This window comes from Geospiza fortis, unplaced genomic scaffold (assembly GCF_000277835.1).
Source record: "Geospiza fortis unplaced genomic scaffold, GeoFor_1.0 scaffold162, whole genome shotgun sequence".
In the NCBI taxonomy this organism is placed as follows: domain Eukaryota; kingdom Metazoa; phylum Chordata; class Aves; order Passeriformes; family Thraupidae; genus Geospiza; species Geospiza fortis.
Window position 1 is genome coordinate 6,790,342 of NW_005054316.1, and position 27,604 is coordinate 6,817,945.

At 40.1% G+C, this 27,604-nt stretch overlaps 1 protein-coding gene across 5 annotated transcripts in view; it reads right to left on the reverse strand.

Moving 5' to 3' along the window:
* ARID1B (AT-rich interaction domain 1B) overlaps window positions 1-27,604 on the reverse strand; it is a 243,544-nt gene that overhangs the window by 96,278 nt on the left and 119,662 nt on the right. For all 5 annotated transcript variants that reach the window (XM_031056279.1, XM_031056276.1, XM_031056274.1 and 2 more), the window contains one exon: window positions 2,509-2,752. In XM_031056279.1, coding sequence (XP_030912139.1) covers window positions 2,509-2,752 — 244 coding nt within the window. The remainder of the gene's footprint in view (window positions 1-2,508; window positions 2,753-27,604) is intronic.

The following is a 27,604-nucleotide window of genomic DNA, read 5'->3' on the forward strand; positions in this document are numbered from 1 at the left end:
ATGTTAAATTAGTTTTCAATTTTGTTGCAAGGAAGGAGCTATTGGGAAAAGGATGCTTCTCTTACAGTAAACCCTGGGAAAGCAACACCTTTATTTTAACAGTCTTCCTACCAAGAACCTCCTGCAACATTTTGGCTTTCCCTAGCTATAGCTATCAGCAACACAACAGCTGCTCATTTTACAATGACTTGCTGGAGAGAGAATGATTGAAAGAGCCAATCTATGTCACATTGAGAAACTGTGGCACAACATCGCAGGAGGTAATAGGAGAGGAATGAGGTCAGAACAAACAAGGGTAGGGTGAGAACGGAGAAGAAAATAGCAGAGAACAAAATTACTAAAGGCAAGGTGCTGTACTACACAATCTATGTTTAAAAATGTCTACAACCTGACTGCTGCAAACAGCCGGAGAAATGCAAACAAGCTCTGTGATACTTTTTCTTAGGGTCTCATGAATGCAGCTGATGATAAAAGCTACCACAGTCCTTGTAATGAAGAACAATGGTGTGAACACAGTTAGGTGAAAGCAGAGTCTAATTCACATGGCTTGAAAGCTCCAGCACCCAGCAGCATCCCTCTATCACAGGGTTTTAAATAGCAGCCTTGCTTCTCTTTTTGCAGCTCGAGAAGCAGCAGCAGCAGCAGCAGCAGTGATGGCACCGCAGCTGCCCGGCTGCCCTCTGGAGAGCGCTGCCTTAGCTCACGTCTGGGAGTTCACCTTTAGCAAGAGCTTCAGGGACCAGAAGCTTGCCTATGACAGGGAAACAGTGCAGGGTGATTTTGATTTAGCACCATTCATAAAAATCGTTCCTAAGAATTGCTTTTGTGTTACTGCAGCAGACCAGAAAACCACCGTGCAAAATGGTGGCACAGTTTCTATGTAGAGACAATGCTTTTCACTAGGTGAGTTATAAAACGAGCTTTTGGGGCTCAACTGAAACGATGAAGTGACCCTGACTCTGACCCTGACCTCTGAGTCCATGTCCCTTCTATTTTTACCCCATGAGGATTAGGTGGTTTCATAAAAGTTATTACTCTCTCCCTACACACTTTTGGTCATCCTTACATATCATGGCTACAAGAAAGCAATCTTCAGCGTCGCAGCATTTTTCCCTATTCAGCAAACAAGCTGCTAAAATGTCAATCTATTTACTCACCTGAATCTGACCGTGGCAAAATGTTACCTTTCCAGCCAGGTGGACTATCTGGCTTCACTCAACAACAGAGATGGACTTCTACACCAAAAAATGGGAACCACCTTGGAAATACAAAGCTACCACACCGCATACAATGCTGTCCCCACTACTCCTGCTCCACCTGAGCATGTGCTGCCAGTCAGAATGGCTGCAGAGGTATGAAATAACTGCAGGGCATGCACGCAGCATCAGGGCTCAACATGCTCAGGCCACATTTAGTACTAAACATTCCTGTGTGCACTGAGCTTACTTCCCCCTGCTTATCTAGTTTAACCTCTGCAGACAAACAGGCAGAACATTTTACACAGATACCTTTGTATCAAATACCAAAACACATTCTACTCTCTGAATTTTAACCAGCATTTGGTTTACAGCAACACTTGAATCACCTAAAAAAAGGCACTTCTGCTTTTGTTTCTTTTAACTGAGGCCCATGTTTATTATTTTGTGGTTTTGTCAGCAACTGATGTTATCCCTAGGGTAATGTCAGCACTCTCCTACTCCTAGGAATCCCCCTAGTATTCAAAATGTCAGAAGATAATAAAAAAAACTTGAGCATCAGAAACTCACCTGGAATACAAAATACAAATTGCTGCCTGACCCTCTGGAATAAGTAACATGCCAGATGGGTGGGGATAAGGTAAGAACTGAAATTAATGTATGCCTTTTTTTTTCTGGATATCTTAACAGATTTCCACAAATTTCTGAATATACATGACTGTGTGTCATACTCTAAATTGCACAAGAGAGCAAGTGGCAATCCTGCCACTGGTATTCCAATTACTACTGATGGGGCTGAATCCCAAGTAACTTGCTAAGCTTTGCAAATATTAAGAAATATCTCATACAATATTCTGTATTCATGTCCAAAATTACATTGCCACAATACAGAGTTGGAAAATTTCTGCCTCATCCTGCAGGTCTGCAACCACCATTCAAGCTCAAGAGCCAAACCCAACAAAAATACACAGTTAGAACAAAACAAGGACTGTAAATAATCGAGAGAAGTATGTGACAAATGACACACAAACCAAATACAAAAACTACAATTAAGTATTCACATTGGTTGGTGATAAAGACATTTATTGAACACCTATGCGGAGTCAAGTTCAGAATTTTGAGCATTCTGAAGGCTTGGTAGTTGACGTTTTGATTGAATTTACTTCTGCTTTAAAGACTAATTTTTTTCAGAAAAAGGCCCTGAAAATGCAGGATTCTCAGAAAATAACTTACTTTGAAATATGGGAGTATTTATTTATGTATTTAATAAACCTAGCAATTGGTTTAATTTTGCTTGTTGGAACAAACTTACCTGGAATACTCGCTGGAGAAATGGGACCAGATCTTGACTGGTTGCTTCCAACGGGTGAGCCTACAGGGGAAGGCGATGGGCCCCCAGGGATGCCAGAGAGATGTGGAGAAGCATGAGGGGAAAACGGAGACTGTGCAGGGTTGCTCTGCTCCCCTTGGCTGCTCGTGGAGCCTGACGCGCTAACAGCTGAGCTGAGGGTTGCTTCAGTTCCCGTCGGCAAGTCGTCAATGGATCCAGATAAATCCTGAGCAAAAACAAAAACTGACCATAAGTACTTGCATGAATACTCAGGCCACAGGACTCAAGAGCTGGCATGGCAATAGATTCATTTGTTTACTTATTGTAGCAGATAACTGAGAGGTCGTCTTTAACATTTAACACGTAGTTAAATGATGGCAGAAAACAAAGACGGTATGCACAATTCTCTGCTTAATCTCTAACTCTTTTGAGAAAAAGAGCAAGCAAGGGCAACAAATTAATTGGAACCAAATTCATTCAGCATTGAATTTAACCTTTTCCATCTGGATTAAGCTTTCAAAATTAATCCCACAAATTCTGCCTGAGCATACCAAAACTAATGAAAATGATACATCAGTTTCATTTTCACACAGTATTTAATTCTGGCATTTGCTACCATTACAATCACAGCTTATACACTTCACTCTAAACCCCTACAATGAGAGAAGAGTGTAAAATATACAGCTCTGTAACACCCCCTTGCAGGTCCTTCGCCTTGCAACAAGGAGATGAGAAGAGGCCCTGCCCTCAGCAGCACCACTGGATCCGCTGGCCCCCAAGGAACAAGGTGCAATACAAGAACTGTATTCTGCTGCTTCTCCACTTCCACCAAATACCAATGTACAGCTCAGAGGTTCTCTTCAATTTCATCTGAATACACTGCTAAACAGGTACTCCATTTCAGCTCATAAGCGCTGCATTTTCAATGAGAAATTTCCTCTGTAGGTCACAGCACATTTGAATTCTAACTATGAACTGCTGGACATATTCCCTCAAGCTGTAACACAGGAGTTATACTGGTCTTCGAATCTGTGGGAGTAATTAGGGGTTTCAAATAATTTTAAGATCAGATATGAGAAACCAAGAATGCTGTGACAAAGCAAGCACATGCTCCCCAACTGTCAGAAAAAATGTTAATTCCTAAGCATCACAGAAAAACCTCATACAAACCAAAAGGTGCCAATATTGCCATGCTTCTGTAGCTATTGGCAGGTCATGAGGAACGTGTTACTATGTTGCTATATCTATTAGCAAATTACAGCTCAAAAAAGTACAGATCTACCTCACATATAGATCAGGTCATCAAATGACCCCTGAGACTTGAAATAACTGGCATGACAGGGTGCATTAGTTTGACTCATCCTGACTTCATTTGTTTGGCTCATGCAAGTGGTTGCAGCACAGACAGCATGACCCCTTGTCCAAATAGCACAAAAAGAACTGGGTTCTGCCTGAGCAAAGAGCTCAGGAAGCGAAGCCTTAGTGCTGCCTAATTTTCATAACAAAAATGAAGTTTTTTAGAAGTCACGGAACATGGACAGAACTCACATGGTGTGAGTTAGAGCCCTGCCCAATGATGGCTACCTCCATTACAAGAGAGGCTCACAGACACGTTCCCCTCACAGACAGGACATGGTCAGTCCTCCAAGGCACAGGAAGAGAAGGAGTAACAGTTTAGGCACTGCTAACATTCACTAGAAGCCGTAGAATGCTGCCTGTTATTCCTCCTTGTGCAATGCTGCCTGTTATTCCTCCTTGTGCGTAAAGGCAGGGAATACAAACCACCCGACCTAGCTCTCTGCAGGGCATCTTGCAGGCCTTATTTCCAAGGAGTTCCCACAAATACTTCAAGAACAACTCTCACCACAGTTAAATTTTGCTTTTTCTGACAAGCATGAAATTGTACCCGTATGCCATCAGGCACATGAAAAGCCAAAATTAAGGCCAAAACTTCAGTCTACGTGTAGATGCTGCATTCTCTCAAGAGTAGACTTCCAAATACATGCAAATGGAAATTTAATTATGAAGTGGGCAATAAACTATTTTCATTGGGGTTTTTGGAACTATCAGCTGTAGAAAATGTAAACAAGAAATAACAGTGCTTGGTACTGCATAGAGCAACACTAGATATTTTTCACAGTAGAATGTATTTGGCAAACAGGTAAGCAGTTACTGCTTTTCCATACATAATATGGTATTTTTCTAAATGGAATCAAATTGCTGCTGTCGTCATGTGTAACAAATGCTGCAGGAAGTGCTGATAAAACAAATGCTGCTGAAAAGCATATAATAAACCTCTGAAAACTGAATGTTGCAGAATAGAGCCTATTCTAAATGAACATAAATTCTGTCTAAAAAACAGATAGGCACACAACTGACAGATGATATAGAAAGCACACAGGTTTATGTTTAGAATAACAAAGGTTTTAAAAGGGTGTGTGGAGTAAAGCTTTCATTTGTGTTGGCAAACTGAAGTACTTGAAAAAAACAAATTTGCCAGAAAAAAGGAAAAACCATGAAAAAATTAGCACTGTCCTTGATGAAATTATATGCTGTTCACAGGCTAAGGCAAAACTTCAGGATGGGACTGAAGTTCACTCTTCTCATAAGGTCACCGCGATTTCTCCAGCCTTCCACAAGAGTAGAACAACTGGTGAGTCTCAGGCATCTTCTTGAGTGCCTGCTTTCCAGGCATTTCTTCACCCACCTGATGAAACTCCTTCACCAAGGTGGAAAAGGAAGAGAAAAGCTTGCATGACACCAGCTTCTTTAAATTGTCAAGCCATGCCACCACCTCGAAGCAGTGCAGGCTGAGGGCGCAGCCTGGCAGGCACAGCACACCAGCAGGGCTTTGCACCCCCCACGTGGGATTTTCTCCCAGGAATGGGGAACTTTACAATCAATGTATCTGCTCAAGATGCAATAATAGTCTTCGCTCATCAGACACATGAAGAAAACAGAGAAAGAAGTTATCTCTGGATGGCACAAAAGATTGTTACCTATCTAGAAGTCTGGTCTGTGCAACACAATCTCCTACATTGTCTTCAAGTGGGCTAAAATAAGAAATATCAGCTGTTCTATACAGGGTGGTTTGGGTTTTGAAATTTGTTTGGGGGGATATGGGTTGTGTGTTTTGACTTTGTTGTTTTTCTTTTCTGTTAACATACACTTCGAGGCCTTACTTAGTTTTCTAATGCAGAAAGCCTGAGCTGGCAAGCAACTGGGTAACTTGCAGCCTACAGAGGCTTTAGAAACACCTCTCTTAAATAAAGAAGCTAATTGGGAAATTAAAGAGAAGGAGAAGAAAGACTGAAATTGAAGCACCTGGACAGAAAGAGCAGAAGTCAACTTTCTGTTCTCCCATTATCAGAATTTTAATGCTTTCTTTTGCCTCATTTTAACAGAACAGTAGTGAATTTGTGCAAATTTCACATCACAAACATTTATTTATATATAAACCAGTATACACATACACATTATATATGTCAATTACATGGATACACTTGCAATTACTTAGCATATCTACATGTAAAGCTATTAGGAAGCCTGCTAATAGGAGAAATTCACAGAGGTTTAAGCATACAGCCTAGTTAACAAAGAAGCTCTGTAACTAATACTCCTCTAGAGGACAATTTAGTCAGCAGGGCACCAAGTCTATTCTTCTTTTATAAGTAGTATCAGATCTATGATGCCTGTAAAGAACAGAGAGACCTTACTGCATCTCATTCAAACCAAGGCACCTTCAAGCTACAGTGCTTCCATTTATCTTGTTGGAAAGTTGGCAGGTTAGGTAATTGCTGGGATTCTTTTAAGGGCCTGAAGTCCCCATACCCTAAGGCATGCCTTAAATTTTGCCTCTTTTCAGAGACTTTTCTGGAAAGCACTAATTTCTTCCAGTAAAATCTAGCAAGTTTAAAATTACCATTAGTCTTGTGTTTCTTACAGACCTGTTTCTTGTAGAGTAATCTTATTATTCCTATCTATGGTATTGTTATGACTATATTTTCAAATCTGACATAAAATCTTAGAAAAAATGAAGGACAAAATACTTTCTCCCTCCCATCAAATCTGTATTACAATTCTGCATTGTCTATATTACCTTTATATCCTGTATTATTCTGGACATCCTAACCAGCTTTCAAAGTTCATTTCTACATAATACCTTGATTACAAACTGAAATGTCCCTGTGCAGGATTTATCTCTTTAAGCAAAGTGTTTTATCTTCAAGTATCTTCAGTTCTAGCCTCACCTTCCACCTGTGCACGACCTTTTTTCTTGTCCATCTGACAAGAACAAGAGCTGAGCAAGGGGTAGAAGGAAGCAAACTGTTTATCCAGAGCCAGGAAACCCAAAGCTACGAAGAGACCACAGGAAGAAAACCCCTACAAACACCCATATATAATATAATAACATTAATTACTCAAGAAACACACCTCGATCAAATAAACAGCAATAGGGAGACTACAATAGCTCAGCAATACCACCACAATTTTACACACCCACTGTGACAGGACTACAGCATTCACTGCAGAACAAAAATTTACACTTGCAAACACTTGGTGCAGTTGCAAGCTTTGCTTGGCAATGTCTCAGCAGATACAAACCAAGATTTTAAGGGAATCCCTTGCTAAATACAGTTGAAAAAGGATGAGCACCTTCTCACAGCAGAAGGAGAAAACGTGGGGCACCTTGCTAATGGAGCTCCTACGCCACTAAATCACAGCCCAAGTTCTCTAGGAAGTTACTGCAGTTTGGGGCTCTCTGGTGGGGATTATGCAGAGCACATACAACCTGTGGCTTATTTAAATTTTCCAACTCTTGCCTACCAGTTCCTTTATGCTCAGGGAGTAGAAGAAAAGCAGAGATATTAGAATAGAAGACATACGTATTAAAATTAAAGACACACAAAACCTTTCTGTCTCCAAGTAGCTGAACCCCCCAGACTCTACCCTACCATCCATTGTGCTGGGATGAATCCCAGCACTGCATGTAGGGAACTGCATCAACTGACTGGCTGCAGGATCAAAGCCTGCTCATTCCATTCAGGCCTTCCTGCAGTATTTCCCTAGGATGGTGCTGCTCAAAAGACAGGATCCTGCATGAAATATCCATCTCTTTAACATGAATCACCACTTTAGAAGCAAAATTATATATATAAGCAAACATATTTCACATGTAAGTATGTAAATATATATTCAAACAGACATACACTCTGCTATTGTTTTGGAGCCATGGGGGATTATGAACAATATGCTCTGTAATTGAGATTAACTTTGAACAAATGATTTGGCTGACAAACACACATATGCACACAAAAGGAAAACCCACAATAGCTCTGTTTAAATTTCAAGATATTTGTAAGACCTCTTTTCATCACAAAGCAGCCTATAATAGCATGTTTCAAGAAGTCTTCCAAAGGCCCTGCTGGTCACATTGTGGAGGCAGTGAGCGAGCTAACAGCCTCTCAGCGCCTACGCAACCGGAAAAACGCACGGGCGCAGCGACGACTGGGACCACGTGGAAAATCCTCTTCTTTTCAAAGGCTGCTACCCCCAACCTGGGTATCTTCCTTCCACACCAGCTGCATAATGACCCTCATCTAAGCACAAAAAATGTACCTAATCCTTAAAAAGTTGTTTAACAGGAGACAGCAGGGCTGCCATTACATTTCTGCCAAAATTCCTTTTATATGCCTTACTGAAATTAATTCTGTGGGAAAACAAGGTTCATTCTCTGAATCTTGTTAAATCAAGGCCTGCAGTAGGAAAAGTAGAGAAGACCACTTCTAGTACAAACACCTTCCTGAGGAAAAAGCTTAATTTCTATTGACAGGGCTTATTTCACTTGCAAGACAAACACAAACTTTGACAACAGCTAGGCAGAGGTACTTCTTATGATACTTGTGTTACCTAGAAATCTTACTTAATTCCACTTACTATACGTTTCAGTGTTTTTAACCAGATTTTTAACTTTAACCTCTATGTCATAAACTATTAATCCAATATTCTAAAGGAAGGGAATTCTAAGTATATGATAAAAACATTAGTGTCTTGCACTAAATTTAGTGACAAAGCACCACTTGCCAGGGAAACATATTCCCTTCATTCTGTGGACCTCATATGCTTCCCAAAATAACTTGGGTTCCTGAACTGTGTTGCAAGTACTCTCTCTGATCAGTATCAAGTATTTTCTCTGAGAAGTTTTACAGGCAAGTCTCTGAGGATGCAAAAATCTTTTCCTCAAAAGCCCTATATTCGCTCAAGCAACCAAGAAGAAGCGCAATCAAACAGAGTGCCAGTGCCCTGCCTGATGTTCTTTCAGTCTATGAGATTCTGGAATTAGACCAGTCTTCAAGAAGTTATCTCCTTGGAAAAAACAGATTCAAATCACAGCTTACTGCATATATGCTAAGCAAAAGACTGTTTATTCAAAGAAAGAGTAATTTTTTACTGCAAAGGATCTTTTTTCGTAAGACAACCTTACCTAAAAATAAAAGTTGTTGACCTAGGGATACAGGAATCCAAGAACAGAGCGTGACTTGCCCCTATCTGTCACACATGGGATGAGAAGAAGTTGCTAGGATGGATATAATCACATTTCTGTGTCTAAAATGATCCACAATGGGATCTTATTTGCTTGTCCAGACAAGAGCTTTACACCAAAACCAACTTAGGGCATCTAGGAATTCAAAACTGATGAGGCACCAGATGAAGGCCCCACCAGCCACACTCCTCCCTGCCAGTGCCAAGTGCCACTCACTGCAGGGTCTGCAGCTCCCTGGCCACTACCAGGAAGGAGCTCCTGAGTTCTACAGCAGCATCAAGTAACCTAATGGCAAAAATTCACTGGTTTATAAACACCGACTCCTGTGTATGAAATGATAAATACTAATGACCCATGTGACATCAAAGCAAATTGACAAAGTCTAACAAGGACTGTAAAGCATAGGACACACAGCCTGTCTGACAAGGATACTTTTTAATATTGAAAATAAACAGTAAATCTCCAGAACAGAAAAACAGTAACACAGCATCTCTCAAGATACAAACTTCCCTGTTTATCTCTAAAGCAGAATGCTTAGCACGTAGAATTTCTGGAAATAAAATTTAAGAACAAAAAGCCACAAACCCTTAGGAGTCATTTGTTTCTTCAGTACTGTAGCAAAGAAAAATTCCCAGCTAACAACTCTTGTAGCTACAGCATCAGTCATTTATCATCAATAAACCATCAACCTTTAAAACAACCAAATCAATGAAAACCACAACAAATGGCCCCTATGAAGAAGAAAGAAAAGTTGTGTTTGCATAACAGCAATCTAATAAAATTCAGTTTATTCATACTACTTCCCACGTATAGTACCAAACTTAACCACTCCCAAACATGAAATTCCTTCTGTTAAACCTAAAGGGTTTTTGGTATAAAGAATAGTGAGGTGAGACGTAACAACTTCCCTTTTTGTGTCTCTTCGGATTACAACCATTTTCTAGATCATGTAGCCTACAGTTGCCTCCACAGGGATAAGACAGACTAAATTGGCAGAATAAAACAAAGAAGCTGAATTAAGCAAATCATGTACTGACCCAAAATCTTTAAAGCTCTCTGGAACTTGTTCTTTTGGGGATCACTATCCTTCTCCCTCTATGCAGCAAGCCTAGTGATGCCATCCTGATGTTTAACCTGAATGGACACTGCACGACCACCCTGCTCACCAGCCCAGACTGCTCTCCTGGCTGTGCTTCTGGCCACGCTGAATTCAGCATCAAAAAGCCACAGGGAAAACACTATGTAGCTGCTACTCCTCCTCCCATTACCAACTTACTCTACTTTCACAGCTGACGTAGAAAGAAATCAGACTAAGTAAGGAAGGAAAGACAAACATGGATTTGACCAAAGGCATATGAGAAAGAACTAGACATTATTACTAGAACATATGGGTTGGTAGATTTGAAAGAGACCAAACATTTCAGCAAGAGCAGCAGCAGTATGCCTTAGAAAGTACTGCTTACTCCCTTTATTCCATTTACTCTGGCCATCATACTTCGGAAACTTGCAGCACATGCAGTCAGACATAGACCATCTGTCTTTGAGACTACATATTCAAAAATCTGATATTATGCAGGTGTGGCTCAAGCAGAAAGGAACAAACAAAACTTCAGAATACCATAACAAGTAATGTGGTAAAATTCACACCATGCCTCATCTGGACACACCTACGAGACTGCAGTGCAGAGATTCTCAATAGGTCTGTGCTGGGCACCTCCCGTAGGAGAAGGCCTTTGAACATGACTACACAACCTCATGTGGCTGCATGTACCTTACTGTTTACTACTACAGACATACCCTGAGTCACAACACACCTATTTTGCAACTATTAATTGACATCTTTCTACATGTGCTTCTCAGACTATCCCATCCCACATGGCATGCAGAAGGCATTAACTGTGCTTGTAACTTTGGACCTACAATACTATCTGATTTGGAGGCTGCAGCTGAGAGAATAAAGTGTTGGTCTAACAACCAACTGCCCACTGATCACTGAAAGCAGATATGCTCATGCCACAGTAAATTAGCGAGTTGATAACAAGTGAGATGTTCTGCCAGCCCAAGGACACCAATGCATGGAGCACGATAAAGGGCTTAAACAATGCATTGAACCGATACACCTGTATGCCCAAGGTTTAAAAACTCTTGATCTACAGCACTTGCCTTTTTTCTTTTTTTTCATATTAATACCCTTTGTAGAGTTATGGTTTGATAAAAAAGTCTGTCCCAGCAGGTTACCGTGGGAATAAGGATCTACAAAACATAGTTTTTCATTAGCTTAGGGCTTGTGCATGCATCATACTGCGTCTCTTTCTTCTCTCTCCCACAACACCCTGTAACCAAATACCACAATTCAATGAGATGGTAAATAAGCCCCAGACACATCTTAAACTTCAAAAACACAGGTGCTCTGTTAACTTTCCATCTCTTCCTCTTGAATCAGAGAGGAGAAAAATGTATACATCAAAAAGACTGATAAATGTTGTAAAGACAACCTTTTTTAAGGAACTGAATAAAGTGACTTCCCTCAGAGAACAATATTAATCAATGAATTAAGTATTATTAAAAATACTGGATATGCAATGTTATACTGGGGTAACAGGCAGAAATGAGTGTTACAAGGTTTACCTCAGTAAATTTTCACCGAACCCAATATAACTCAGTTACCCTAGTCTGACAATCAGTAGAGCACAAATGCATGGGGCTGTGATCACTCTGCTTCTGCTTTGCTCCTTACCCCCAGCCACACACTCAAACTGCTTACTTCTTTCTGAGGTCTGTGGACCACAGCAGCAAAACCAAACAATTACTCTTCAAGAACTATTCACTCAACCCCTCCCACATTTACATTCTCCAGTAACCTGGGAAAAGGTTGGAAAATGAAATCCAAGCAGTCAAAAAGCAGAAAATAAACTTTCAGATTGTTTCTCACACATGTCTGCTAGAATTAGGCTCCCAAAACACCCCAAGTTCTGGAATTCGCATTTCTTTGCACTAATTCAGTGCTTGCTGGGCATGCTAAATAATTAAGTGGCCAGGGAATGTGGTATTTTGAGATGATACAGCTTTAACAAACTTATGTAGACCTCAAGTCTCAGAAACCTCTATATAAATTTCAAAAGGCTTCTGAAATTCTAGAAAAGTGTCTTGGCTTCAGTTTTCGCTTTGAAATAATGCCTTGACTAGCCAAGTAAGAAGCATAACTTGTAGCACTTCAACTAGGCATTAAGAAAAAATTCTGAAAGACCAATACCCTTCCCCATCTAGTGCTAAGGACTATTTTGGCATGGAAAGAGGTATCTCAAGGCTAAGATAATGCCATGGTTGTCTTGATTGCTGGGTGAACTAAACTAAACATTATCCAACAGGTTCATAATTTCAGGTGCACTCCTGAAATCCAGTAAAGGAAGACACATGGACATGTCACTACAGAAGTGTTAAACACTGTGTACCATGCAATCTACCAAAAACCCCCAATAGATCAACCACTACCGTTCTTTAATTAATATATCATACAAAGAAAAAACATCCATAGGGAATTTTGAGGGTTTTGTGTGCCTGAGCATGCTTCGATGTTGCAGCTTTTTATTATGATATAGAGGATAGGGAGTCCTGACATGTTTTAGATAAAGCTTGTAGTGGGTTGTTCTTCCAAAATTTTCCTTGTCTTTAAGGGAGGAGGTTGGTATTGCAAGAACTACCTATTCATTGCAATGCTAATAAATGTGGTCTGAAGAAATTCCAAGAAAGCATGGGTAGGATGTCCAGTGTACAACAACTGTGGTTCTCAAAAACATGACTGCCACAAGGGATGATCACTTGGTGGGGCCTTACTGGGCAGGGCGCCTCCATCTGCCTTTCTGTATGTACCCAGTCCTTCCCCTGTGGCGCCAACTGTCCTTCTCCAACACCTGCCAGGCTACATCCCTGCTGCAGCTTCCTCCAGCAAGCAGTACTGCAGTGCCACAGCCCACAGCGCACTTGGAAGCCACTTGTATAAAATATTAGTAAATACAATAAAAAGTAACTCCTTTCCCCTTTGATCTGTATTCGTGTTGCACTGAATTTTGAAAGTATTCATAAATTATGTGGAAAAACACGTCCGGTAAAGTGACAGTGGCTGCAGATGGAAGCTTCTTTGAAAGAGGGTTTCCCAGGATCTTGTAAGGCAGTGATCCTTTGCTCTCCTCTCTGGCCACTCCTTTTCCCCCGTGGGAAGCCAAAAGAACTGCAGCTCTAGTCAATGGCTGCGTCCTGGTCCTTGCAAGAGGAAGCAGAGAATTCAGCCCCGCCAGACCTTCAGGTGCAGCCCTACCCATTGCTGATTCTCCATCCTCCAAGGCTGTCTGAGCTTTGCAACACAGCTTAGGGAGCTGGGCCAAGAAGGTTTTTGGGGAGTGCATCTGATAGAAGGATGGAAAAAGAGTCATCTGTACCAAGACATGGTTTGTAAGTGCTACAACTTGAGAAGAACATGGTTCTTAATCTTATGAAAGTTTTGCTGCATGGCTTCTAAGGTCATTGCTGCTTTGCAGCAGTTTTGCCTGAGCTCCTGTCCCAGTTCCCTATTCACAGTCTTCTATGCTGAAGCCTACAAATGGGGCCACTGTTTATACACTGCTGTCTCTCTTTAAAAAGACCACTACGTATACCACAACTTCTAAGAAGACCCACCTGATGGAACTATCAAGCCACAGCTCATTTCATCCTTTAAGTTATTCATTAGATAGACCACCAAAAAAGAGGGAAAAAAGCAAATCAGTAAGTTAGATCTTTGCAAAGTCTCAAAACACTTCTGAAGGATGCTTGTCAGAACAAACAAATGTACCAAAGGAAGAAACAGCCTCATGAATTAAGTAAAAAAATAAATAAAGGGAAAACATATGAAAATTTCAACAACCGTGCCAATCTGTTGCGAGCTGTACCCGTGCCAGTGGGCGGCCTCGGGGCACCGTAGGATTCCTCAGTGCAGTGCCAAGCTCCAGCAATATTGTTATGGTTAGAGAGGAATTTCTCACAAGAGCTAACAAAGGCAGAAGGTCATAAATAAACACAGCAGGATTGCCTTGTCAGTTCTCATTATTAGCGCTGCAGGCACTTGCTTTTCTATGGGCTGCTCACAGGTTCATTTAAGTGTAAGAGCTCCTCCTCAGAATTTCATGCTCATAAATAAAGACAACATTTCATTAGAAAGAAAGGCACACCTAAGTTATTTTTTATTATTTTTTTTTCACGCAGACAGGGGCACATGTGCTTGAGCTGGCTGTGCTGTTTGCAGCTGCTCTGTCCGTTCGCACCCTGCACTGGCACAACCTTACACTCGGCTAACCCAGAGCTGCAACGCCCTTCGATGCTGGCCTCTGTGAGGCCTCCCTGAGACCAGGGCCATAATGAATGAGGAGAGCCTTACTACTGTAATAATGCTCACCAGAATTGCATCTGGCCAGGAAATGAGGCTGAGCTCCTAAACTGATCCTGACGTGCATTATACAACTAGGAAAGCACAGCTGTGTGATCATTACTGCAATTATAAAGTGACATTTAGTGTTAATTTTCTTTTCTTACTGAATTTTGAAACAGAGTGGGGGCAGAACCAGTAACTCTGGGGTACAAATGTGCAAAAAAAGGAAATTAAAGTTTTTAAGAGTGCAAATGTTGATTCTTCATCACCTGTCAGAGGTTAACAAACAGCTGAGTGAAAACACCTCTTATCTCCCATACACATACCCGCCTTTACCTATATCCATACCTATAAAGACGAGTGAAAAGTAAGCTCTGTGTAAAACTAGACATATTTGAAATCAAATAAAATTCTCATGCAGTGCATGCTGATTTCAAGTTACAGATATAGTGCTTTTCAGAACATTAGGGGAAATCAAGAAATCGGCAATGCTATCTCTGGAGAGTTTTTATTTTCTACTTATTATTTTGGGATTACAAAAAAATAATGTAAAGATGTTAATAAAGATCAAAGGTTCACAACCCTGGAAACAGTGCCAATAAATAAAAAGTAAATAAAATAACAGGCCTTATGTTATACAGGGGATGCCTAGCAATTGGAAAAACACTTCTTGGTCACCATTCCTTCCAGCACAGGACAGGTGATAGAGAACGTAATTGCTCACTTGCCAATCCCACCCCCCAAAATATTTCTCCCTCTTGTGAACTGTACTGAACACCAATGTACCAGTACATTTGTTGTGTCTATCTTTCTAGTTACCTAAAATCTGACCAATGTTATTGTTACTATAAACTCAGATCCTCACCTTTTAAAGCAAACTGTATGACTGACAAGCAGAAATTCTGGTGCCTTGCATGCTTTCTGTGAGAAGCTTGGGAAAACAATTTTCCTTCCAGTTTGTTTCCTATCCCATCACCTGCTATCAGAAGAAGTTGGGTTGTTAGTCCTGATGCACTACAGCAGCAAAGCCATGTTCAAAGAACTGTTTCCCTGAGCTGTGCAGCCCTTCATTACACACCATTCATCACTATCAACACCAGGAACTGCTGGAACAGCCCTTGTGAATGAAAAATCTCCCTGTTTAACTTCTAGAGGCTGCCAGCCCATTCCCTTTGGCCTCTGTGCTGAGGCAGGCTTTGTACCTCGGGCAGGGGGCTGCTGCCCACAGCCCACCCTGGCAGGAGGGCGGCAGTCCCTCTCTCCTTGTGCCAGCAGGAACGCAGGAGGAGCTGCTCTCTGAGCGGCCGCCCCTAAACTGGCCTCTGCCAGGCAGAGAACCGCAGATGCCAGGGAAGTGCTTTCTCTCTGCACACCAGCAAGGTTGTGCTTCTTGGCTCCACACTCCTGCACGAGAAAGAGCTGCTGGAAGGGGAAGGAGCTGGAGGAAAGGACAACAGTTTCCAGCTGGTCAGTTCCTCAGTCTCACCTGATCAGCAGGCAAGGTGCTGCCAGGGCACAGGGCAGGCTGCAGCCCCTTCTGCAAGCACAGACATGGAGATGCTGCTCTATTTCTAGCCTCTCCCCACTGCTCTCTTTTTTCTTATTAATATTTTAAAAACATTTTACGTAGCAGACACATTGCAATTAATTTATCTTCCCTGGTCAAAACACATTTACTTCTGTAGAAACACTGCTCTGCCACCCATTTCAAAAGAAAAAATAGGGTTTCAGCTCACTCACTCAAACACAGATTTGTATTAATTCTTGTGCCTCAATAATTATTTCAGAAAAGGAGAACTCCTCAAAGAAGTTAAGAAGTGACCTAAACCTACTAACTGCTGTGTGCTATGAATGGCAGTGGACAGAGACAAGGAGAAAGATGTTTTTCAGGGGTCTCTGCAGCACTTTTAAGCCACAGTGAGAAGAACTTCAAGTTTCACACATCCATCTTTTTTTCTTCCTTTTTTTTAGTACCATCTATTTGGTTCTTCAGCAGTTTTGGTCATATTTCAGTAGTATGACATCCCCAGCTTTTTTGGACTTTTGATATCTTAAACTTATTTTACAAGTTACATGCTTGTATTTTTCTATAGAAAACACAGAAACATTTAAAGGACATCAAATTTCTAAATTAAATCATTAAATACTTTGTCATATCCAGCAACATATTTCACTGCCATAGATGCACTACTGTTGAGTTTTTCCTCCAGAAGTACAAAATATTTATTTTATACAGTCTAGAAATGGTCATTTTACATTTATTAAGAGTATAAAATTATTATGCAAAGAACAGTTGAGAAAGGGGAAATAGAACAGGAGGTATATTCTTCAAAAGAATTATTGGAGGTATTTTCTTGTTACAAGATATCATTTGTTATTTTTCAACCAAAGAAAACTGCAAGAAAACACAAAAAAGTTTGAACCACCTACTCTAAAAAATTATGAATGCCAAAAGATCACAAATAGCACATTAATGTCAGAGTGTTGGCTCTCATTGACTCCTCAGGATTTTAATTTTGATTTTAAGGGGAGAAAAGAGGAGAGAAACAGAGGAGGTATCATTAGACTAAGTCCATCCTGCATTGCCCTAATTTTTTAAGCTAAAACCCCCAAACTGTGTCCATGATCTGTATCAGTTTGTACCTGACCACTTCAGCTGTCCCTGACACTTGACCTGCTTCCGAAAAGCAAGAAGTCCAATTTAAGTCGACGGTCCTACAGGGAGGTAATGGTTTGACCCTTGTTCCCTCCACTGCAACCGTTCCAATTCTCTAATGATTTCCCTGCAGGGTTCATTTACCAGTTCTGGGTCAAAGACCAGCACATCACGAAGGCAAGGGGCAGCAGAAGCACTGCATGATGGATTGGAAAATAAGTGCATCATAAAGGAAACCTCCATCAATTAGGGATGGCCTTTGAATCCAAAACAAAAGGAAGCAAAGTGCAAATCATAATGTCTACTCTGCTCACTTTAGCAGCACACGATTTAGCAGATACACATGGTAAGAGATGCATTTTAGCCTAGGTGCAAAACCAGCAATCATCCTAGGGCAAACAGCTCATCCTCAGAAGAGACAGCCTTCTGCTCACTCTGAGAAGTTGCGAAGTTCAAGGGATTCACTATTCAACTCCACGCCAGCTTTTGGTACAACTTAGTACTTCAATATGTGCACCACGATTTCATTAGAAACATTAAGACCTGCTCTAACTATGACGCAAAATATTACCCAGGTCCACTTCCGCTTTCTGGAATCTGTGGTTTAATTTACTTTTACAGGGAACTGCAAAACTACCAGTTACATCTTTTCCATCCACTCATTGCCAGGTATGTATTAAAACAGCTGCAAATTTCCTTTTTTGTTCCAGTGCTCTTCAATACTGAAATGCACTATGTGGTTTTTTTTAAAAGAAAGGTATGAGGAAATATATTTAGAAGTACAGAAGGAGATGCAGTAATGGCATAAAAATATGAAGGAAATAAAGATATCTTTTGCTTGTTCCTAGTGAAAGATTGAGGGGAAAAAAGAAATACTGCCAGCAAATGTGCAAATAAATAAAAAAATATGAGAATGCTAAAAATAACTTCTAAGGAGGTCTCTGCTTTCCTGAGTGAAGTGACCAGGCAAAGACATGTTAACAACTCTGCTGATGCTAGAAGCCATGGTCATGACTAGTGGTCACTGAGTTCACATCTAATGAACTGTGCTTAGCTGTAACAATTAGGGAGCTATATCCTCACATGCAACTCTTTTAATGCTACAGTTATAAGACCACCAAAATTAAAACATTAAAGAAATCCTAAAAGTTGTGGTTTTGTTTTTTGGTGTTTTGTTGTGGGGTTGTTTTGTTTGGTTGCTTGTTTTTTAATACTTTTAGTATATCTAGGCTTTGCTTCCCTATTTATTTTTGAAGGACAGGAGAAACTGTTTATCTGATATTCAAAATATGTTCATTATCAAGAAGCCTTGGCTTCTTGCCAAGGCTTTTCAAATTTAATAGTGATTGAGACCTCGTAAAAATACTTTAATTTTCCAAGAGCTGAAGAAGCCTGTAAAGAAAGGACTTCATAGTGTTTCAGCATAGCAAAAACTACAAATTGTATTTTAAATTTTTGCTTGTCTGTGTGCATGAGTATCACATACTCTCTCCAATACTCTGCCCAATACTACTATATGTGTATTATTTTCTTGCACAAGAAGTATAGAAACCCATATTCTAGCTAAAACAGAGAGAAAGAAAAGTGTGATCTTCTTCAACAATACTTGACTGAAAAAAGAACATGGCTGCTAAAACTAAGAACAGCCAAATTTAAACAGGGAGCAGAGATATAAAATAATAAGGAAAACACAGCAACAAACTTTTTACATCACCTTCTCTTCCTAAGTGCCAGACGTAGAAAATGCATAAAATCCTCTGTATTGAGCCCATCAAGTTTGCTGACCTTGAATCTCCTGAATTACCTCCCAAAGCCTTTAGTATCCTCACTTCTGTTTTGGCAAAAGTGAGGGATGGGCAACATGCACTGGGATCTGAGCGCACGGGGTTTGTCTGCAACCAGGCTGGCTGAGAGTAAGTTCTTGCTGCCAACCACACCATATGTGACAGGAAAACTTTTGTTAATAAAAACCATATTGATGTACTTGTTAACGACTTGAACAGCCCAGTAATTGAATTTAAACCAGTTAACTATTCACCAGGGCTTCATCAGCCCACCTCCTTCATCTCCTCTAGCCCTGTGTTATTTCAAAGCAACTGGAAGAATTTTACACCACCACCACCCTTCCCACCACAAGCCTTTCACCATTATGTGCGCTCGGGAAGCCTTGCCTTAGAGCAGCTCATTTGAAGAGCTCTTAACTGCATTTTTGAAAGAACAAAGCAGTTTTATAACTCTGTCTATACAAACAGAAGGCACTTATCTGAGGGGCTCTCTTATTTTCAGTCCATCAATAAGTGACACCGATATGTTACAACTGGCTACCACCACGGAGACAAAGTGTGTCCGTCCCTGACCTCAAAGGGATCAATCACATCAATGTTTCTATGAGGTTTGGCCATTTTATTAAAGGGATCAAGGAAAGAAACAAAGCTTCCCAAAGTACATAAAATGTTTTAATGCATAAGTTTTTCAATTTCCTCATCAGCAACATTATTTGAAAGCTGCATTACTAAAAGGTTGCAATTACAGAAAGATGGTTTTCAGTATTTTTTTGAAGTAGTAATTCTTTAATTTCTTTTCCCTCATTTTTCATCAATTAAGTTTAATTTTTCCTGTGAGCCAACACAAGGGAGCTGACAATAAAAGCCTGATGCAGCAAACCTTTCCAGAGGCCCTTAAGCCAAGTGATTTCAGCTTATAATCAAGATATGCTTGTATTCACAATCCTCACTATGGCTCCACCTCTGCTTAGAAGTGTGGTTTTGCAAGATTTCTGGCAACATTTTGCTTTTGCAGTTGTATGCAAACAATGGCTCACAACAAACATTACTAGAAATAAAGAACGTATTTGTTTATTTTTGCTTTAATTAAATTATTCTGTACAGCTAATCTGACATAGACCACAATTTACTATTGCCACTTATTTAAACAAGTTCTGCATGTGATGAACTCCTTATTGGTGAGCACCTACAAAAAATGATGAGATTTCTCTCAGAGATGTCCCTCCCCCTCCCTAAATTCAGGCAGGAATAGAAAAACCAGTAGTTGTTTTTAACTGTACACCAGGTCTCAAACCATACAGTAATCATACACATTGCAACAGATTTGCACAACATTTGGGCAGCATCTCAATGGATTGATAGCTCATCCGCAGAGATGTGAACTTATCAAGGTTCTGCTTAGTGTAGATATCCAGACAAGCAGTTGGCAGCGAGGTTTCTTCTGCACTAATTACATTCTTTTCCAAAAGTTCACCCTTCCTGGGTGTCCAGGTAATTGCAATTAAGGCAAGAATCTGGTAATTAGAAATTCAAGTGCCCTGCCAAGAACAATACACTTCCTCTTAACGTGCTGCCCAAAGAACTAATTCACTTGGAAACGACAGAAGCTGATGTGAAGTGGCAGAGTAGATGTTGATTAAGCAACAACCACAAAAGTACATTCCCTTCCCCCTAAAATCATTTAGACTCTTAGAAAGTGTTTCATTACCTTTGAAACATTTAAAATAAATTAAAAAATCAAAATTCCACGCTTTCAAACAGCATCATCTTCTGCTCCCATGTCTGCTTAGAATTGTTGGAATGTCGTTCTTGAAGCTGAAAATACAATGCTGGTCACACTCCCCTTCAATCTCCCACCAAAAGCTAACTTTGTACCATGACTCAGCAATTACTGCTCACAGTCATTACTAAGTAAGTATCAAATCACTCAGTAATTTCTGAAATAAGTTTAACACAAAGCAACAAATACATTTTTAAAGAAGTATAAAGCAAAGCCACTCACAGTTTAGTGCTCTCATAGGACAGAAAGATACTACACTGTCATCTAAATTCCAAATTTTTTAATGGTATTGTTAGTTGGAAATGAATGGTTATTTTTTACTCTCCCTACACATTTCTTTCTAACTCACAGCTGTTCTTGTCAATTCAGAATAACATCTCTATCCCAAATCTTGGACCTAGCTTCTTACAGTTAATACTAGTTTTTTCTTTCAGGAAACACAAAAAGCCTTTTTCCCCTGCGGATAAGAAAACTCTTACTGTATGTATATTGTGCACATGTGTGTGTGCTTGTTTGCACAGTTAGATGAACACAGACCTTTCTGTCCAAATCAAAGCCCTGGAATCACATGCCTGGCTTTAGACATAGCTGTGACTATTCATTTTTATACAGTTGAGCAATTTGAAATTCAAAGATGGGAGGTACTGGGATAATGTTATTGAAACTATTTGAAAAAAATGGGGTGGGGGAGAAATTCTCTCCCACTTCCTGAACAAAAATGTATACCAGGTCCACATTCATGCTGGATGTGTCCAGGAAAGTGCTCTTTCCAGTCTTGAACTCTGTGGTTCCCAAATAGCTTCTTTTGGATGACATCACTACCTCTTCTAGTGCGCTACTCAGGCACTATCAAAGAAACTTCTGATGCCTTGTCTCGTGTTTCACCCACTGGAGACTTCAATAAAATCCCATCACTGGGACTGATCTGGGGATCAAAAACCACCACAAGCATCACTCACAGCATCCAGAGTGCACTTCACAAACGGAGCCTAGAGTAGCACACAAAATGTGTACACAGCCCTGATGGAAAACTATGAAAAGGAAAGGATGCTTTGAAATGCTCAAGTTTTGTTGCTTTGCTTCCATAAAGCGTTGTAAGAGCAGTACTGCTCCCCTCCCGCCCCCAGTGTTTTTAAGCCTAAAAAATGACTCTGTTCTCTCCTGACCTCTGTTTTCTATCGCCTTAGTGGGTTTCCAAGATTTCTTAGATCATAGCCAGACATAACTACTAAAGAAACAAGCTGAGATCATCAAAACCTCATGACTGAAATGCTGAAAACAAAATAAAATGTACAGTTTTCACCACCCACCCCAGAAGTACATCAAGTGCACAGCAAGAAAAGCCTACAGTAAGAAATTACCTCTCACGCGCTGCAGCAAAGCCTCAGGAGCTAATAATACAAGAAATAAAACCGCTGTTTTGATTGATAGATCTGTTAAAGTTTCTTATCGCTTATTTCCAACAATGTCAGTCAAATATGTTTCATCTTTTATCAGTAACAAAATAAAGTTATTTTTGCTTGAGAATCTAAATTATAGATACTTATATGTAGAGAAATAGCACTAAGCCAAGTGACAATTGGGGACTAATATTTTGCAATTGACCTAACAATGTATTAAAGAAAAAACAAAGATTAACTCCTACCATCTAACACTCTATTCCTTCCTATAACTCATTTCAGCTGATCATAAGCAAGTTGTTTAGTTCAGGTATATTGGGTTATAACCAAAGTAATCTTCCCCTTAACATCACCATTCAATACAGAAATTAACTGTATGGATTCTTTGTTCACGTAACAGATAAATTTCACATACATTACACAATTATTTACATATATTTACATGTTTATGCAAATGCACACATTTGTATATACACAATACATATAATGTAATCTTTGATTGGTAAAGCTGGGTAGTGAAAAATGCCTCACTCTCAGCAAGGCTTTGCTGTTGTATGGTAAGTGATTGTTATCTTCCTGGGCAAGTTAAAATCCACTGTTCAAGGAGTATGAAAATCCTCTAACATGCACACTGACTTTATAGCTACAACATTCGGAAAGTTATCAGACGCTTTGTACATGGCATAAAAGTGAAAGTAGAGCTTTGCAGGGAATTTGGACTAGAGAAGTCTAAAAAAAGTTAGGAGCCTTATCCTCCTTGTATATACTCACACCTTCAGAGAAGCAGATGAACAGCTGACTGGGTCCATGCAGCTGGATAAGATCATTTACCAAGGTGCTGATACTGTCTGCACACAAGCAGGGCTGGGCCCCATTATTCCCTTCTTAATTGCAGGGGTACATCACAACCCAGAGAATGAGTGAAAACTCTTAAGAGGCCACAAACCACAAAAATTGCAGAAGAGTTTAGGCCAAAAGAAAGGGATTTTTCATGTCAGAAGTTACCAGATCCCAGTCTGATGCATGTGTGGGTCCATCCTGTTGCTTCTGAACACCTGCTGGAAGGACCTACTTCCACCTGGACCCACCATGAGCAGCAGCTCCTCTGCTCCTTTCCACAGCCTCTTCTCATCTGTGTGCCGCTGGGCTAGGATCACAACTCCTACTACACTAGACCACGCTATAACAATGTTACCTCCATTGGCTCTGCACTAATGTTGAAGACCTCAACAGTGTGCCAGGCACTGCTCATGTTCCCCAAAGCTGACTGTTGTCAGGGGTATCCCCATCTCAAGAAGCAAAACTGCCTGAGTTTCTCTCTGGACCACAAAATCAATTTCTTTTACACTGAATATTATATCACAAACTAAGCAACATAGAATAAATTTTCTCTTGTAACATCCTTAAAAACGGCTAATAAGAGATTTTTAAAAGTTAAGATTTTTCTATATAACATTCCATAAAACAATAACAGAGCATTTTACTTCTTCTTTCTTCAAAGATGCACAAATCGGCCATGAAGAAATTTTGGTGAATGACAGAAAGAACAAGGTGATGAATATATCTGGGGGAATGATCAGGCCTTGCAATCTCTACTTCAGCAGCAGAATACATGTAGAACACTGCATCCACCTCAAGCTGGCATCCAGCTCTGCAGGCATGGTATTCTAGACAAATGAATTTACTGCAATGGACAAGCAGCAGACTGCCAGCAGTTAGACAGGTCTGGGGACAAGTCAACCACACCACAGATAATTTCCTCCATTTTATAAAGGTTTAGTTGTAACACAGACAGATACCTTATTATCCTAACTTTGAATTGGAAGTCCTTTCCAAAAACCTATCCAATGTCTTTGTGCAACAGACTCCAAATATTTTTCTGAACCACAGGTAAATGCTTGTGTAAATGCAAAGAATGACACAATAGGAAAATTACCGGACGCCTTCACTGTTTCTCATTAGCTATTTTATTTTTTTTAAAGAAGATACAGTTTCTAATGACCTTCCCACCCAAAGGGTAAGAGCTTTGTCACTTGTGAGTTATTTGTATACTCCTGCTAATTGTATCATTACACTCCTCCAACCGTTATGAATATTCATTTTCTCTCACTTCTCTCTCTGTGCACTTATTAGCTGTATAACACAAATACTCAAGAGATTTTGTGTGTGTGTGTGTATATATGTATGTGTATGCGTGATATTATTTATGTAAATCTATAGCTGACCTGTGCACACAAAACATTATTCACCAGTGGTACCACATCCCTTAGAAACAAGGTTTTAAAGGTCTGAACTGCAACAGAAATTGCAAAGGTTCCAAATAACCAAATTTTACCTCAAACAAAAACAGTTCTTTTTACAACGATTTTGTTGGCAAGAATATGAACTCACCAAGCATTTCTTATCATTATTGTTACTATTATTTACTGAACACTAAACCGTGTTTTGTCTTATATATTTAAATTACGAAAGTAAGCTGCCTAAAAGACTGCATCTTGCTGTGTTTGCTTCTATCTGCTGCTACAGTTTTAAAGCACATTTCCCTTTATTTCACTTTTCCACAAGCCATAAAAAAACTCATTTCTAATTCATCCGTTCGTTCAGCTTAACCTCTCTTCTCAGCAATTAAAGTACTCTGCGCATCCCTCATCTATCACACAGCCAGCTAAATAATGCATTGCGTCCTCCGCTCATCTTTTATCATCCCAAATGACAGGTATTAGCATATCTCCCCAGTCAATTACAGTGCAGCGGAATAATCACAGCATAATTGGGCGAAAGCCACTCTAATCACCAACCCTGCAAACTCGCAGAATAAAAACTGAGTGGCAGTTCAGACAGGCCTTGCTCTTGTCCATGACTCCAGCCAACAGGCTTGGCAGGTCTCCATTTCCTTCAGCCTTTCCAAACTTGTTCTTTGGGGCTAAACTTCTCAGCACATACACATGCAACCCGTTTGGGTTTTCTTAAAGGAAGACCAGAGCATTGATAAATATTACCCAAAGACTATTTGCTAACAAATGCCAGCCTGGAATACAGCACAGCTGTTTTCTGCCCTTCAGATCATCCAGCGGGGCTCTGCTTTACAGACTAGCTTTGACAGATGGGTTTGTTGCTCGAGGTACAAAGTTTTACATTTCATGTTAGAGCAAGCAGAATTTCTTTTCCTTTAAGTATAAAGGATTTATGAGATCTAACACAGTTAGGTACTGCTTTAGATGGTGCTGCTTACTGCGTCCATTAGCCTTCTGGTTTTCAACACTAGCGAGATGCCCACAAAGCATAATTTTTATTTGTTGTCTGTTTAATACATCGAGATTAAAATCCTACATATCTATTTGAACATAAAACAAGTGTTTCACTAGCTAAACAAAGAGACAAAAGTAAATTAACATCACATTGCCATCTCCTGTGTTCAATCTCAGCAAATGAGAGTACCAATAGAAATTCCCCATGGCTAATGGGCTCCTGCGCAGCCTCCCCAAGGCTCTCAAACTGGTGGTGCAGGACTAATCTCAGGTAAGCTACTTGCTCTGAGACTTCCCCATTCTGGGATTCAGAGCAATGTTCTGATGGAGGAGCTACCTGTGGATGGTGGTGGGACCATCCCATGCCTGGGTGTGCTCCTGCGATCTGCTTACCCTACGGGGCAGGAGTGCATCAGCTCTACAGTCTGAGATCCTCTCAACAGCCGCAAGTTAAGGGCATGAATAGTGCCCTGGGAAATCAGGATATGAATTGAATTCAAAAGAAGATTTTCCACAGTGTTACGTCAGCATAGTTGAAATTTTCAAACGTATTACAAACATGGAAAGTCTTCTGAAATGTAACAGCCAAATTATCTTCTTTGAAATTCTAAGTGAGATGTACTAAATTTGTGCTGTTGTCATCACTGGTAGCAGACTCAGGTTGAGCATATTTTCTCGTTCAGCCCCAAAGAGAGAAGAGAAGAGAGAAGAGAAGAATATGCTACTGAGGAAAAAGAACAGTTAGACATATAACCAGACCATTAGCATAGTGCATTAGGGTTAAATAGCACATAATGACAAAAACCCAAGATTTTCTGGAAGTAAAGTTTAGGCAAGCTACATACCTATTTTGGTCTAAAGGGAGGGAGTTGCTTTTACTTCCTTGTACTAATTACTTGAGAGCTTACACACTGTTTCAGCCAGAATGCATCATAATTTTAAAATAGTATTTAATGTTTCATCTTCCTAATCTTTTTGCTCCCCAATTTTCTCTAAACCGCTTTCAAGTTTCTACCCCAGCATAATTTCTTTTTCATTGGCAGATTTAATACCAGACACATTTAATCAGTGGTGATCTTCCCATCCTTGCTTTCCAAAGTGGAACTGAATAAGATAGGGAGGATTTTCCTTATTTATTAAATTCATTTTGTGTAACTTCTCGTGATATAGTTCTGTGTACCAGCACTGTCCCATAGTGCAGCTATGGGAACAATTTGGTATTAAATCCCTTTCACAAAGCTGGGCTGGGAAGAATAACAGTTTGTGCACAGGACAAAGAGAAACACCTTCCTAACCCCCATGCCTTCCAAAGGATCTATACTACTGATTTCCCACACACAAGCTGCGGCAGCCACAGCACAAGTGAGAAGGGCAAAGCAAGGCTTGAGACTGTTTCACAGTGGAAATACTGGTGGAGGATCTGTGCTTCTGTCCTCTGAACAGACCTGAGTGTTCACAAAGATGTGGTAACTATTCAGCTTTCTGTGCTGCTTCTTTCTTATGTGCCACCACAGGGCCAAAGCCTGCTTCTTCTGCTAAGAGCCATAGAACAAAAAACCTACCACCTGTACCCTTCCAACACCTTTCATCTTAACTCATTTCTCATTTGAACCTTTGCTTAAAAGAAACAATGGCATAGAATAGTTATACAAATAAAATTTTCCATGTTTCAAAAGTCCAGTGTTACTCTGTTGCATGCCCTTCCAAGCTGCTTACTTCATACAAATAGATGGAGGACACTTTCCAAATTCCAGTTTACTACCTTGTATAATGTTAGGTACTGTGTCACTCTCAACAGATTCACTGAAAACAATGTGACTTGGAGCAAAGCCAATCGACAAGAAAAAAAAATTTGCTTTAAATCATGGCTTTCAACTGGTAGAAAGACTTGAAAAAATTTTTAATTTCCCTCCTGCAATTGCTGATTTCATTCCTGTTCTGAAAGTGAATGAAGGCCAGTCAGCTAGGTCATAACAGGTTACATTGAAAAAACCACTAAGTTAAATGCTGTTACAGGAACCTTTATAAAGCTCTACAGACACTGCTTTTCTTTCTGCACTGCATTTACTGCTCATAAGAAGTGTTCAAGAGCTCCTGAGGTTTCTTCATTCCTGCAATCTAAAGGCATAGTGCGTGTCCCTGAGCAAGACCCACAAACACTGTCCTTTCACATCACCCTGTGCTAAGAAATGCATCTGCTCTGCTTTTCTTCTTCCTTTTTATCTTTCCTTTTTCCCGAACAGCAGCATTCAGCTTTATGAAATT